At 49.7% G+C, this 15,775-nt stretch overlaps 1 protein-coding gene across 6 annotated transcripts in view; it reads right to left on the bottom strand.

Annotated features, from left to right (window-relative positions):
- CTDSPL (CTD small phosphatase like) overlaps nt 1-15,775 on the bottom strand; it is a 105,839-nt gene that overhangs the window by 25,861 nt on the left and 64,203 nt on the right. For all 6 annotated transcript variants that reach the window (XR_004971631.1, XM_036333156.1, XM_036333160.1 and 3 more), the window contains exon 2: nt 6,877-7,031. Coding sequence is in view for 5 of the 6 variants with exons in the window: in XM_036333156.1 (XP_036189049.1) it covers nt 6,877-7,031 (155 nt within the window). In the remaining variant the exon portion in view is untranslated. The remainder of the gene's footprint in view (nt 1-6,876; nt 7,032-15,775) is intronic.

Here is a 15,775-nt window from a genome sequence, read left to right as displayed (position 1 = left end):
CTTAGAAGTCCTCCTTGGTCTCTGCTATTGGTCTTTTTCTAGGTGCTGACCCGTCCTAGCCTCTGGCCAGGGGCTGCAGACACTACCTTTGGGCCACTGGCCTGCAGGTCCAGGGTGTAACTGGATGTGGCAATGGCTGCCACCCCAGGCCACTCCCACCAAAGTATTTCTACACAGAGACCATCTGCTTGCTGCGCTCTGTCCACAGCCTCCCCTCTGCCTCTGGCATGCTGAGTTCCACGAGGCAGGGGGCGCTAAGGAGTCAGCAGAGGGGACAGGCCTAGAATCTGCTTCCACATCTCCTGGGCCCGGGCTGTGTGTCCCAGGTGTCCTGACCGTGCGGAGAGCAAAGGGCAGAGGGCCCCGCTCTGGGAATTAGCTGGTCCCACTCTAACCTGGGATCTTTCTATGGGGTCTGGTCTCCTCCGGAAAACTCGAGTGTTATGCCAATGCTGCATGGCTGAGCGTTAACTTCATTCTTTAAAAAGCCATTTGGACAAATGGAAACTGAGGGAAGCCCATGAATGAACACCAAGTCCAGGGGAGCTCAGCTGTGCCAGAGAACCGCCTTTAAAGGCCTCTCCTCGCGGATACGCACAGCCGAATACTGTAGGAAACCTTCGGGGAGGCAGCACCATCTTCCCAGGTCACTGCATCTGGGCAGGAACTATCCTAAAATAACTTTTACTACGACAGCAGCGATTCCTTTCTTTTCTTTTCTTTTTTCCCCTCTATAGGTCTAGGGTACAAACTATGTTCCCTTCACTAAGGACAATTTTCTACAGAAATAATTTTTAAATTGGGGGGGAGGGAAGAGTCTGGGGAGATGATATCAGAACCTGGGGCTGTGATACGGTTTACAGTGGAATGTCATTGCTCAAATTTCACGCATATATTTTTCTACACCAGTGGTTCTCAACCTTCCTAATGCCGCGACCCTTTAATACAGTTCCTCATGTTGTGGTGAACCCCAATTTCATTGTTACAAATTGAACATAATTAAAGCACAGTGATTCATCACAAAAACAATATGTAATTATATATGTGTTTTGGCCAATAAAATGTAAGCTGAAATGAGGCATGTTACTACCTTTTAAAGAAAATAATGACATAACAAACATTATATCTTGTTTTATAGTTACAGTAATGGGCTTAGGGTCACAGGAGTAGGAATCGGTATGGCGAGGACACAAGCTAAGCCCCACATTCTTAGCCACCACATTATTGTCTTAGTTCGGTGTTTAACCCGTAGGAACGAGGCATGTTACTTCTGAGTGAAACTGCGAGAGCCAGTGTGAGCACCATCCTCCCTTTTCCCTGCTGTGACAATCGTGGAAGCAGAGATGGGCCTGCCTCCGTCTGGGTCCATGACTGAGGATCAGATAGCGTCATCCAATCCAATAACGATAGTTATTAGTCACAGGAGGCTATTGAGCACGTAAAATGCGGCTGGTTCAAATCAAGATGTGCTGTAAATGTGAAGTGCACCAGATTTTGAAGGACTATAAGAAATGTAAATTTTGTCTCACTGATAATTTTTTTCTATTAATTACATGTTAAAATTATATTTTGACTATACTGTGTTAAATAAAATATATTATTAAAATTAATTTATCTTGCCCTGGCCGGTTTGGCTCAGTGGATAGTGTCGGCCTGCGGACTGAAAGGTCCCAGGTTCGATTCCAGTCAAGAGCACATGCCCGGGTTTAGGGCTCGATCCCCAATAGGGGGCGTGCAGGAGGCAGCCAATCAATGATTCTCTCTCATCACTGATGTTTCTAGCTCTCTCTCCTTCTCCCTTCATCTCTGAAATCAATAAAAAGTATATTAAAAAATAAAAAAGAAACAGAACCTTAAAAAATTTAATTTATCTTAAAAATATTTTGGCCTGGCTGATGTGGCTCAGTGGTTGAGCATTGACCTGTGAATCAGGAGGTCATGGTTTGATTCCTGGTCAGGGCACATGCCTCGGTTGCGGGCTCGATCCCCAGTAAGGGGTGTGAAGGAGGCAGCCAATCAGTAATTCTCTCTCATCACTGATGTTTCTATCCCTCTCTCCCCCTCCTTTCCTCTCTCTGAAATCAATTTATATATATATATACTAGAGGCCGATGCATGAAGTTTGTTCAAGGGGCTGGGTCCTTGCAGCCACGGTGGCTTGCCTTGGCCCTTGCAGCCCTGGCTTCATCCGGAAGGTCGTTCGGCTGTCCGGTCTAATTAGCATATTATGCTTTTATTATTATAGATATGTATATATAATTTTTAAAATGGGGCTACTAGACAATTTTTTTTAAATATATTTTTTATTGATTTTTTACAGAGAGGAAGGGAGAGAGATAGAGAGTTAGAAACATCGATGAGAGAGAAACATCGATCAGCCGCCTCCTGCACATCTCCCACTGGGGATGTGCCCGCAACCCAGGTACATGCCCTTGACCGGAATCGAACCTGGGACCCTTCAGTCCACAGGCTGACGCTCTATCCACTGAGCCAAACTGGTTTCGGCTTTTTATTTTTTTTTATTTTTTATATATATTTTATTGATTTTTTACAGAGAGGAAGGGAGAGGGATAGAGAGTTAGAAACATCAATGAGAGAGAAACATCGATCAGCTGCCTCTTGCACACTCCCTACTGGGGATGTGCCTGCAACCAAGGTACATGCCCTTGACCGGAATCGAACCCGGGACCCTTGAGTCCGCAGGCCGACACTCTATCCACTGAGCCAAACCGGTTCGGGCCGGACAAATTTAAATTATATGTGGCTCACATATTTTTATTGAATTGTGCCACAGAGCAGAAGGCCCAGCTATTCCATAATAAACATGCAGCATGAGAGAAAAAACAATTTTCCAATTATTTTAAGCCTCTGGGTTTGGGGGGAGGTTGCTGCCGCATAACTGAACCCTCACTGACTCGTAAGTACATCTACTCGGTCGTCTCTCCTTTCTTCTCTTTTGTGAAAAGAGCTCCAATTTTGTTTGTCTGAATTCTTTTTGCTGGGCCCCAGCCGGTTTGGCTCAGTGGACAGAGCACTGGCCTGCAGACGGAAGGGTTCCAGGCTCGATTCTGGTCAAGAGCACATGCCCCGGCTGCAAGTCCGATCCACAGTAGGGGGTGTGCAGGAGGCAGCCCATCAATGATTCTCCCCTATCACTGATGCTTCTCTCTCTCTCTCCCTCTCCCTTCTTCTCTGAAATCAATAAAAATATATTAAAAAATAAATAAATTCTTTTTGCTGGTCTAAAGTCTCCCCTTTCGGGCCTCCCTTGCTGCTGGAGGGTGGCCACATGACAACCTTCTGGCCCATCAGACCCAGCAGAAGTCTCCTGGGCTTTTCAGTGAAAGCTGTTACTTTCCATAAAAGGGACAGACATGGCTAGACGACTCCTCCCTCTGCGTTTCCTCTCCATGTGGATATGATGGCTGGAGCTCGTGCTTTGCGATAACGAGCAACAAGCAGGAGGGTAAAGGCAAACATGCCAAGGACGGTGGAACAGAAAGACGAAAAGACAAAAGGACAGAAAGAGTGAGGGTCCCGGATGGCCTCATCAGGCACTTCTACTAACTGGAGCAGTGACCAGCCTCAGGCTTTTATCTGACAAAAACAGTCGCCTATCTGCCTAAGCTATTATTTGTCAGTTTTCTTTTACGTGCTGCCAAAATCATTCCCATCTGATATAGGTATATTCTTGGAAACATACTGCAGAATTTTTCAAGCCCACCTGATATAGTCTTGGTCTTTCATCAGGAGAATTTGGTTTGTTAAACTTGGTTTTATACCTACTTTTTATGTCAGGTTTACTATTTGTTATGTTATTGGCTCCTTTTCCCTTTCTTTAATTTTGATGGCTTGTTCACATTTCTGTTTATTTCTCCTGTCACTTTCAGTGAACTTTGAGGATCTATTTTCTAATTGTGCTACTTGTTAGATTAGTTCTGTTCCCAATAGTTACATTTATTCCTATATTTTCTATAATCATCTATATATATAAAAGCCTGAGCAACCAAACAACCAAACGACCGAACGATTGGTCGACCAGTCGCTATGACAAGCACTGACCACCAGGAGACAGACCCTTAACGCACAGGATCGGGCTCCCTCCTGTCTGGATTGGGCCTGCGGGAATCGGGCCGAAACCGGCTACTGACATTCCCCGAGGGGTCCCAGATTGGAGAGCGCACAGGAGGCCAAGGGACCCTACTGGTGCATGAATCCATGCACCGGGCCTCTCGTATTGTAATAACATCAATCTCACCCAGATTTGTTTTGCTCCCCTCTCTGAATCATGGTACGCCTGAAATGTATATCTTTTTCCTTCATAGATGATAATCTTGACCACATATAGAATTTTTGGTTTATAATTCTTTTCTCTCGGTAGCTTATAAACACTTTTCATAGTCTTGTGGCTTTCAGTGTTGCTGAGAAGTCTAGCATGTATCTAGGCCTGTGTTCCCTCGCTTGCCCCCACTAACCTTCCTGTAGATTTGGTACCCTTTTAATCTGCAAACTAAAATTATTTTTAGCTCAAGAAAAATTTCTTCTATTACTTTTTCTCTTTCTGCAAGTCCTATTATTTGCACGTTAGGTCTCCTAGATGTCCCTCCAGCCTCCCCAATTACCATCTCTGTGTTTCTGGTCTGAATCGTAAGACATTTCTTCCATTTGCTCTCCCAGAACATTAATTCAGTTCTCAGCAGTGACCATTCTCATTCTCCCTTTTTTCTCGGTTTGTTTACTGAATTTTTATATTTAGAAATCACGGGATGTTTTTTAAGTTCTAAAAGTTACTTTTGCACTTAAAATTCAGTCCCTGAAATGCCATTTCCTGAGTTTCTGTTAAAGTTCTCTTCTATTTCGTCCATTAGTTTTTCCTCAGTAGGAGTCTCATAGTCTAATTTTTCAACCTGGACTTTCTCAGCAGTGGCAAATGAGGGAGCACCCCAAGGCCCAGCAAGGACTGATGCTTCCATGCTCCAGCAAAGCCCAAACTGACAAACCACAGAGAGATGAAGAAAGACCCTGCACCATGGGGCTCATCCAGGGCATAAGAAGTGCGAGCAATTCAGCTCATCAGTACAGCCCCTTCAAGGATTGCACACACACAGTGGAGCCCCCAGGCTCCTGCTGGGTGGCTGACCTCACAGGACTATACATTTTATGTCATTGTTCTAGGACTCCAAAAGAGGTGAGCAATTTCCCCTGTTGGTGGTCCCTGCTTCTCACTGAGTACCAGGGAGAATGGGTCCCATGCCTGCTCTTTCTCCTGGAGATGTCAGGAAAACTGGAGGCGTTAATGCACTTCCCAGGCCTTCGTGTAGGCTCACCTGGGTTTATTCAAACAGGGAATTTAAATGGTCAGAGCCATGAGCTCCGGCTGTCATCTTCCCAGAATCCCCTTCCTTACATTCACATGCATTTAAAAAATAATACATTTTCTAATCACAAAATTAATTTAAGCTTATTCTGTGAGAACTGGGAAAAGAAAAAAAAGAAAAGAAATAAAACACAGAAGAGAAGAGCAAATCCTATATGTAATCCCACCAGACTGAGAGAACTTCTTCGCATGTTGGCATACACCATTCTAGTCTTATAAATGCCTTTGTGTGCGTATGACTGGGTACATAGCTATAAATACAGTCACCTACTATATTTTAGCCTTTTTTCTGAAGTGATATATTATGAACATTTCCCTGTATCAGTAATATTTATGAGACGTCATTTTTTAATAGCCGTATGCTATTTGATTGTATGGCTACTTATAGATCTTTCATTGTCTACTGTTGTTAGGTTGCTTACAATGTTGCAATATTATAATGTGTTCTGGATCATATCTTGTGTTCTTTACGCATCTACCATTATGTCCATAAGCTGGAGCTGCCTAGGGGAACACACAGGCATATCTTTAAGGTTTTTAAGATCAGACCCCAAATTTCCCTCCAGAAAGGTGTAATCAATGAACACTCCTACCAGTAACCAATTTATATCCTCTACCCGCCCTCTTCCCACCCCTACACCAAACCCAAACATTATCTTTAAAAATATCTTTGACAATGGAAAAGGATCTCATTTAATTTGTATTTCTTTGATTACTGGCCATATTGAAACATATTTTGCTTACTGACCAACAGTATTACTTATTTGGTGACATACCTGCTCATGTCCTTTGCTCATGTGATTTGGGACATAAAGGTTGAAGACTTCTGTGCCCTCCGGCTTGACTATCTTCACCATGAGCAATCCCCTTTGCCTCCCTCAGTGATTTTTACCCCGAACTTCTCTTTTGACTGAATTGATGCTGTAACCTGTTTTCATTTTGCTTATACTTGTGGGATTTTTTTTTTTTGGCTCATCCTTTTACTTTTCATTATTCTGAGTTACTCTGTTTTGAATATGTCTGTAGACAGCATGTGGGGAGAATCTGTTTTTTTTTTTTACCTATGGTGACAATCGGCTTACAATTGCTTATGTGCTACCTATAAAAGAATATTTAACAACTATGTTTGTTATTGAACAAGGTAGTGAAATCCACTTATATTTATTCTCGGCTCTTTCCCATGACTCGGTTTCTCCTCTTGTCTTTCCATTTCTCTGTCTGCTCATCGTCCTTTAACTCTCCACTCATACATTCAACCAAGAATGTTATAAAAATGTGCACTGACGCTTACAGCTCTCTTCAAATACACTCTTCAGTTGCTACATGGGAACGACTGAGATATCCTTTAACAAAAGAGACGACGTGTTTGGTAATTTCGAATCTTTAAGTAAACGGCTACCCCCCCACCGCGCTAGGCTCTTAGGAAGGACGTCTGTCCAGGATGTGACCGACAGGCAGCCGCGCGGTTTGGCGGGGTGCACGGTCCCCGCAGCACTGACCTTGGGCAGCCCGCCGTTCTCCTCCACCAGCGGGGGCAAAGCACTGGGGCTGCTGGCGGGCGGGGCCTCCACATTGTAGTCCCGGAAGCAGCAGAAGAAGGAGCTGAGGATGCTGCGGTGCCTCTGCTTCTTCAAGCTGACGTTGCAATGGGAGGCTGGAAGGAGAAAACAGCACGCTATGGTCCAGGGCAGCACGCACTCGCAGCCGGGATGCACCGTGCAAACGCCAGTGTGCATGGCCCCCACCCCAGCCCGCCTCCGGCCCCAGGACCGGGAGACCTACTCAGGACAAACAGACGAGGGGCCCCAGGAAGTTAAGCTCAGGGATTGTTATTCGGCTTGTGAATCCTAGAAGGCCAGGTGCTCGGTGGAGTCCAGTCCTGCTGGCTGGACAGAATTCCTCGGGCCTCAGCCCAGCGGGGGCTGCTTGCTCATGACGTGACCCGTGCTTAGGGTCAGGCACCATCTGCATTGCTGGACCCGCAGAGCAAGTCTCCTGACCCTGCACCAAGCACTCCTTCCAAACAAAGGCCCTTTACGGCTCTGAGCAGCGTTTCTCTAGGAGGGGGACCCAGAGTCACTTTGCAACTAGGGTCTTCGCTACTCCCCGCTCACCATGGAAACGAATCATTTCATGGGTTAAGAAATAACACGAAGGAGCCCCTTCCTCAACTCTGATGGGAAACTGACCGGAGCCTGGACTCACACAGCTCAGGGCTGACGGCTTCCGTTACGCTTAAAACACACACCGCAGGAAACCTGGGGCAGAGACCACGTGCCCTGGCCCGAGCAGGGCTGGCCCGGGTGGGTTTTGGGCCCTGGCCGGGCCTGGACCAACGCTCTGGAGGGAGTGATGGAGCCTTTCTGTTATCCTGGGTGCAAGACAAGCGGCCTCACGCCAGCAATAGAAGGCACACATTAGCACAGAGGAAAAACGCCTCGGGGAGGAAACGGACGACTTGGAGGGCAGGGGGCCTTTGCCTGGGAACGCAGCCAGGACTGTCCCCCCACATACCCCGTCGGGGTGGGTCAGCAGTGCTCTGGGAAGAGGCTGCAGGCAAAGGGACGTGCTCAGGGTTAATGGGAAAATCATCAATGTGGGAAATGATCTAAGTCCACGCGATCACCGTTGGAGTTTCTCTCTCCCAAAAAAACAATTCTGGCACGAATCCTATTTTTGAACACTTGAGGGAAGCGTACAGCACCTTCCCCCTCAAGAGATTGCAAAACCTTTGCTAAAAGTCTTGGGGTACTTACTCTCTTGCTGGTAGCAAAAGCAAGTGTGTTTGCACGGAATTTCTGAAAAAGGACGGGAAAGCTGTTTTGCCAGCAACGCTATAGGCATGGATGGGTCTCTAGCCTGCGTTTGGGCAAATGGCCCAGTCAGTGTGCATTTAAGACCCTCATTCACTAACGATGAGCTTCAGAACCATCAATCCCTGGGAAAGCTGGCTGTTTTATCTTCCCTGTGAGTCTCTGAGCGCAGGTCCCAGGTACCATTTCAGGCCCCACACGCCAGGCCAGACGAGGCCACCGGACCCAGAGTCCGAGCTAGCAGCAGTGGTGGGAAGCGATACTGACCACTGCTCACCAAGGACCAGCCGTCTAAATTCCAGTCCTTTACGACCCGCATCTCCTGTAGTCCTCCCAGCTACCCTAGGAGATAGGGTCACTGCTTCCGTATCGGTGCCGAGAAAACCCACCCAGTAATTGCGTGTGCCGGGACGCGAACCCAAGTGGGCCTGTTCCCGAAGTGTGTGCTTTCTCCGTGTGCCACGCTGAAGACAACCTTGAAACAACGTAGGTAAGATTAAGAAGGAGAGAAAAAGGCCAAATGGAGAGAAAACTACTGCAATAAAGTCACACTGAAGGTAAATGATTAAACTGTTTTGTTGTTACGGTGGGTGTTTTTGTTTTTGTGCCACACTCAAGCACTTTACTCAGAGAAGCAACAACACTCTTCTGCCCTGGCCGGTGTGGCTCAATGGCTAGAGCGCCAGCTCATGCACTGAAGGGTCATGGGTTCGATTCCCGGTCAGGGCACATGCCCGGGTTGTGGATTCGATCCCTGGTTGGGACACATGTGAGAGGCAACCCATCGATGTTTCTCACATCAATGTTTCTCTCTCTCTCTCTCATCAATGAAAAACTATCCTGGGGTAAGGATTAAAAACAAAAATCAAAACACAACTCTCTCTCCTCTGAACGACAGCACATTTCCCTGCAAGGAAACAAGCTATTTGTTCATGTCTCAGACACTGAGCAGGTAATACCCAGGTTGGGCAGTAAGCAGCTCTGCAAGAGGCACCTTCCCTGATTCTATGTTCCTCCTCTGAGATCACATACATCAACCTATAATAACTAACTAACTAACTAACTAACTTATATGCAAAAAAACAAAAAAACCACCCCTAAACCTGGAGCCAGCGAGCTGCTTATAATTCCCACCATCTGATGACTTAGCCTGTAGAGGCTATAAATAGCCCGCGAGAGTCACTAAATGAGCTTGAGTCACTTGGGAGCCCATCACCCCAGATGGGGAAATGGCAGCCTTTCAGGTCCTCCCTTCTCTGCATGAAGCAGTGGAGCGGCCCAAGCCGCCTCACTCCCACGCCTGCGGCAGGCCCAGGCCTCTTCCCGCTAACTGGTCCCAGGGCCCGCAGGAGCCTCCGGGAGGCCGGGGCTTTCTAAGTTTCCAGTCCCTCTTGGATGGGTCCGGTGCTCTCGAAATCAGGCCAGCGGGAAATGGATGGATTTCCTCGGGGCCAGCACTGGCCTCACCCCACCCCCAGTGCTCACCTGTTCCTAAAAGGGCTCAAGGTATGGGCTTGGAATGTAACCACCCTACTGCCTCCCACCCCGGCGGCTGCCTCTCCTCCAGCTAGAGTCTGGTGGAAAGGTTTTGCTTGAAACATGATATTTAAAAATACATGTATATTTTTGTTGATTTCAGAGCGGAAGGGAGAGGGAGAGAGAGGCAGAAACATCAATGATGAGAGAGGATCATGGATCGGCTGCCTCCCGCACGCCCCCTCCTGGGGACCCAGCCCACAACCGGGGCCTGTGCCCTGACTTGGAATTGAAACATGACCTCCTGCTTCATAGGTCGACACTCAACTGCTGAGTCACGCCGGCCGGGCGATACATGATATCAAAGTCCATAGTTTAATGGAGAAATGTTTATAACATTAGATCAGAAAAGCTCGATAAATAATTGTGTATCTGGCTGGATTAGAACTGTACAAAAAAAAAAAAAATGAAAAGAGAGCTAAGTAAGACCGGCAAAACCATGTCAAAAGGTGAACAGCCATCATCAGGCGATGGGTGCTCCCATGTCTTCCTTTTGTGTTTCCCCGGCGTGTTGCGGCAGTCATGTGTTACCCTAATGCCGGGAGAGCAAGCTCGCTTGTTAAGCTCGGCAGCTCGGTGATGCTCAGGAGAAAGCGTATCTACTTCCAAATCCGAACTTCAGACTTATTCCTATGCTTCTCCACTCCATGCCCGTGAAGCACACACCGGGCAACAGCTGTGTTGCTGACAGCCTTGCGGGGAGTAAATGTCGCTACCGTCACGGCCCCTACCCCCTGGGCCGTGATGATCTCCAACCCTCCAGCCTCAAAACCAGAGGAGGCCCACGTGAAAAGAAGGCACCCGAGACGTGTCCTCCCCCAGCAGAAGGCTCCCACCGGCTTCCTCATCCGGCAGCCGCAGCCGACCCTCCACCCGCCCTGTGCACACAAATGCCGTCCAGCTTCTTTGCTTGTAATCAGGACTCGGCCTTTCTTCGCTCCCTTCGCATGTTCCCACTGATAACGCGCATAGGAGAGAGGTCTCCGGGTGGCTCGGGTATCCAGGAACAAGTCTTTATCACGGCTGTGACAGCAGGATATTCAAGAGAGTTTAATGAACACACCTTCCTGTTACGTGGGTCTTAAGACTCCTTTAGAGGCGTAGAGGAAGGGGTAGCAACCCTGAACGTCGGTCTAAAACATGACATAAAGACTTTCGTTTTTAAAAAAGTCAGACTTAGGAAGAAAAAGTCATTGAAAATCATTCCCAAGTTTCCTGCTTTTCCCCATCACCTTCCCACTCGTATCCACACCCATCCCTGCCCACCTCACTCCGGTTTCCTCCCTGGGATCACACTGACATCCCACCTCCCACTCCTTCTGTCCTCACATCCCCTCTTCTCAGAACATTCCTGTTCTTCAGGGGCTGGCTCAAAGCCCCCTGTTGGTGGAGGCCCACTCCAGCCGAAGGAATTGGTTCCTTGGCCACTGAATTTCTACGTGAATGTGTGCATGTCTGAGATATACATATTTTTAAAGAATATGTTATCTTAAAATTGATTTTTAGAGAGAGAGAGAGAGAAAGGGAGAGGGAGAGACAGAAACAATGATGAGAGAGAAACATCAATCAGCTGCCTTCCTGTATGCCCACTACTGGGATCAAGCCTGCAACCCGGCCATGTGCCCTGACCAGGAATCGAACCGGCGACCTCCTGGTTCATGGGTGGACACTCAATCACTGAGCCACACCACTTGGGCTGAGATATGTCTTCAGCTCATTCCTCTCTCTTAACTTCCAGGCCACCCATCTCCTAGTCTAAAAATCTACCCTTCCCCCTTTCATTGAGTTGTCTGATATCCTTACCAGCTCTTAAGTCTGTCCTCAACAATTCCCCGCCCCTGGTATATCCCAGCTGAAGCCCTCACCATTTTGTCCCTGAGCAACTACCATAGCTTTTCGACTCGTTTTCTTGCTGATGTTGTACCTTATAATCAATTATCGACGTGACCCACCGAGGAAAGCCCAACAAGTGGACAGACTGGTCATTCTGAGCGTGGGCTCGAAGTCAGCTTGCTTAGGTGGAGAATGCTGGCTTGGCCAGCAACAGTACAGGACCTAGGTGAAGTTACGGGACTTCCTTGTGCTTCGGTTTCCTTATCTGTAAAATGGGGGTAATCAAGGCAAGTATAGGCAATTGTGAGAACGAAATGAGTCCTTCCGCAGCGGTTCTCAACCTGTGGGTCGCGACCCCTTTGGCGGTTGAACGACCCTTTCACAGGGGTCGCCTAAGACCATCCTGCGTATCAGATATTTACATTACGTTCATAACAGTAGCAACATTACAGTTATGAAGTAGCCACGAAAATAATTTTATGGCTGGGTCACCACATGAGGAACTGTATTTAAAGGGCCAGAAGGTTGAGAACCACTGCCTCTAAAGCATCAGAACAGTGTCTAGCACTGGGCAAGCACTTCTTAAATGTTAGCTCTTGTTATTATCACTCGCCTCTTAAAAGCTTTCTCTCTTTAAAGAAGTGGGGGTTCTGAAACAAAGGCTGGATTCTGTGGGTACACATCCCCCCCACCCCCACCCCCAGCATCTGGGAGGCCTAACTTACTATAACAGACATCGGTTATATAAACTGTAACTTAGGAAGCAAAACCGGAAACAAATCTGGGAAAGTGATTCTACGGGATGGCTCTAACAACGGGAGAAAAGGGAAGGGTGAAGGGTCCGAATGAGCTCTGTTGGGGGCTGTTACCTGCTTTCGTCTCACTGGGCTCCCTCTGGGGCTGCAGCTGACCCTCTCCCCGGCTGAGCTGAGCGCGGCGCCCGCCCAGTCTGCATCTGACCCGGGGCCTCCTGGCCCCTCGCTGGGCATCAAAAACGAGTGGCCTCCCATGTGAGGTGAAAACCCTGTGAGGCCCACGCAGGAGGCTGACAGACCCAGCAGGGGCCTCTCCTGCAGGACCCCCCGATGGGCCATTAGACGCTGCGCTGGCGGTGAAGGCCTATCAGAAGGACCGCCCTTGTTCTCCTCCCGAGCCCTGCCCGCGAAGACAAGCCCACGGCTGCTCCCCGCAGCTGCCCTTCTCTTCACACAGACGGCTGGGCCACTGGCCCGGGCACCCCATAGGCCGGCAGGAGCAGATGGGGTGACCCTCCGACGTAACTTTCTCCATTTCTCTGAGCAGGCCCGGGCTTGCAGAGAGCCTGGGGGGGGGGGGGGGGAGCTGGAGATGCTGGGCCTGGGCCTCCGCCAGGCCTCCTGTGACCTTTGACACCTGCAGGGAATGTGACCCTGAAGTCAAACAGGCACGTAGCTCTCTTCCTGGACACCTCCTGGGAGCGAACGCTTCTCTCCTGGACCTGGCGTCCCTGCAGCCCAGCCAGGAAGACCCTGCTTCCCATTCACAGACATTCCCTCTCTTCCTCCGCCCAGGGCTGGGGCCTCCCTCCCCCAGCGCAGCAGGAGAGGGGCCGAGACAAGGCCTGCGAAGGGGACGGCTCAGAGTGGAGGCATCGGTCGTTGCCAATCCGAGTCCCCAGTCCCACAGGCGAGACGGGAAGCCTCCCAGATACTTCCTCGGTCTCTCCGGGAGCCGTGCTGGCCCAGGGGCGACCGCCAGGATCTTCAAAGCCCCCGCGAGCGAGGGGGAACAGAGGAGACATCGGACATTTCTGCCTGCCAGAGTCCATTACCCATCTTTCTGGTACAAGTGCCTCAACTTTCCTGGGGAATCGCTCTCACCCCACCAGCTTCCAGTCCCGGACCAAGGGCCGGATACTCAGAGCCACATGAGCGGCCGAGGGATCTGCACATGACCCCACCCGGGCCCAGGAGAGCCTGCCCCAGCAGGGATGCCCGTGCTGCTGGTAGAGCTGTTCTGTGCCTCTTGGTTTCCTAAGCTGGTAGGATGTAAGCCTGGAGCCCCTGGTGGCTGTCTTTGCCACCCAGTGAGAAGCCATGAGCATGAAGCCAAAAACTGAGGGGGCCGTAGCTGAGATAGGAGAGGGCCTGATCCCGACAGCATCATCAGAGGACTTGGTTTCATTCAAACCAGACCCTCCATGCCCGGCTGGTGTGGCTCAGTGGTGGAGCGTCAGCCTATGAACCAGGAGGTCACGGTTCAATTCCTGGCCAGGGCACATGCCCGGGTTGTGGGCTCGACTCCCAGGGTGGGGTGTGCAGGAGGCAGCCGATCCATGATGGTCTCTCATCATGGATGTTTCTATCTCTCCCTCCCTTTCCCTTCCTCTCTGAAATCAATAAAAACTTTAACAAAAAAAAATTAAGGGTGTCCCATAACAGGTTTATATCATCCCAGTAGAACATTAAAAATAAAAATACGACCTGTTCCAAGCACCGATGTGGACACCAATGCTGTCGAGGCTACAAAACTGCCCCCGGGAGTTTCCCCAGGCAGGGATCTTATCTCCCTTCACACGCGGGGGTGTCAGAGCCCCTCACAGCCCTGCAGCTCAAGGGCAGTCACTATGGAATAAGCTAAACACCTTTTTCCGGGAGGAGGGGCGCACCCTCCGAGGGCAGCGGTCCATGAATGCACCGTTTCTTCTCTCCTGGAATCGGGCTGCGATGTCTGGAATGCATCCCGGGGCCGTGGTTTGCGATGGGTGTCTAACAGGAAATTCTGGACAGTCTACGCATACATTACATTCCTTTCCCACCCCAGAGAGTGGTCAACAACCACAGCTTCCCTCTGTTTGGACAGCAGGGGGGTTGTTGAGGGCGGGGCGAGGCCAGAGCACAGGCTGCACACAGCTCAAAAGCAGATGTGGCCGCTGAGAACCCAGACATCCTTTTCTCCTAGAAAAAGGGCTCCGGCACCGAAAGAGTCACCTTTCTGAGCTCTCCAGTCAGTCCCCGTTCCGTTTCTAAGCGATGCATTTCCCCAGGGAGTTCCACCCAGCGCTCTCTGAAAGAAAGGTGCCTCTGAAAGCGCCTTTTCTCAGCGCAGCCTGAACTGGCCCTGTTCCTCCAGCAGCGAGAAGTCTGGGGGTCGGGGTGAGGATGGGGGTGGGAGTGGGGAGCAGGGCTGGTGGCTAAAGGCGGCGCGGGAGGAATTTCATTCTCACCTTCCCACGATGATAGGATACGGTTGCCCTGTTCACTGTAGGCTCGCAACAGCCCACGTGAATGGAGCCTGGTGTGTGCGAGGCTCTTGACAGAAATCGTCTCTGGCCTTCACACTGTGCAGTGCCAGTGTGGCCTTGACAACTGTCACACTTTTCTTTAAAAAAAAAAAAATTTTTATTGATTTCAGAGAGGAAGGGAGATGGAGAGACAGATAGAAACATCCATGATGAGAGAGAATCATTGATCGGCTGCCTCCTACTGGGGATCGAGCCCTCAACCCAGGCATGTGCCCTGACCGGGAATCGAACCATGACCTCCCGGTTCATAGGTCGATGCTCAACCACTGAGCCACCCCAGCTAGACATGACCACCTTTCTGATGAGAAGACAGGGACTCGGAGTGCATACGACTATGCAGCAAGGGAGCTGGGTTCAAAGCCAGAGCCACGTGACTGCAGGGCTCCCAGCCACCTCACACCCCTTCCTGCCCCCCCCCCCCCCTCGCCCCAGCACTCTTTGGGGTTGGGGTTTTATTTCCAGGGAGAAACTGTGAATATGAGGTTTTGCGCCACCTGCCTTCACTTCAAAGGCTGCACTTCTGAAAACTCCAAAATGAACCAATGACATTCACGGCAGTCCTATGCGATGGAACCGGACACCGTGGCTGTCCGTCCTACTGTCCCCCGAATGTGCCCAGGCCACCCAACTCTCTCTGGGAGCCCCTCTTCTGGGAATGCCCTTCCTCATCTTGGCACTTCCCGAGACCTTGGTGCCCAAGGTCACACCCCTCCTACGCAGCAGGGCTGGGTATAAACCAGGTCTGTGCGAGCCGAGAAGCGGAGCTCGTAAGGATCACTACGCAGGGCCCCAGGGAACGGAACAAAGGATTTAAACAGGTAATGCCCTTGGGAGGAAGTAAAGGTTAAAATTTAACACTCATCAAATAAGTGAATGTTTGAACAATGAGGTCAGTTTTGTACCTATTAAGTGAGCAGAAATGATAAAAATAAA

The sequence above is a fragment of the Myotis myotis genome, unplaced genomic scaffold (assembly GCF_014108235.1).
Source record: "Myotis myotis isolate mMyoMyo1 unplaced genomic scaffold, mMyoMyo1.p scaffold_m19_p_13, whole genome shotgun sequence".
NCBI classification, from domain to species: domain Eukaryota; kingdom Metazoa; phylum Chordata; class Mammalia; order Chiroptera; family Vespertilionidae; genus Myotis; species Myotis myotis.
The sequence above is the reverse complement of the archived record's forward strand: the minus strand, read 5'-3'. Positions and strand labels throughout refer to the sequence as shown.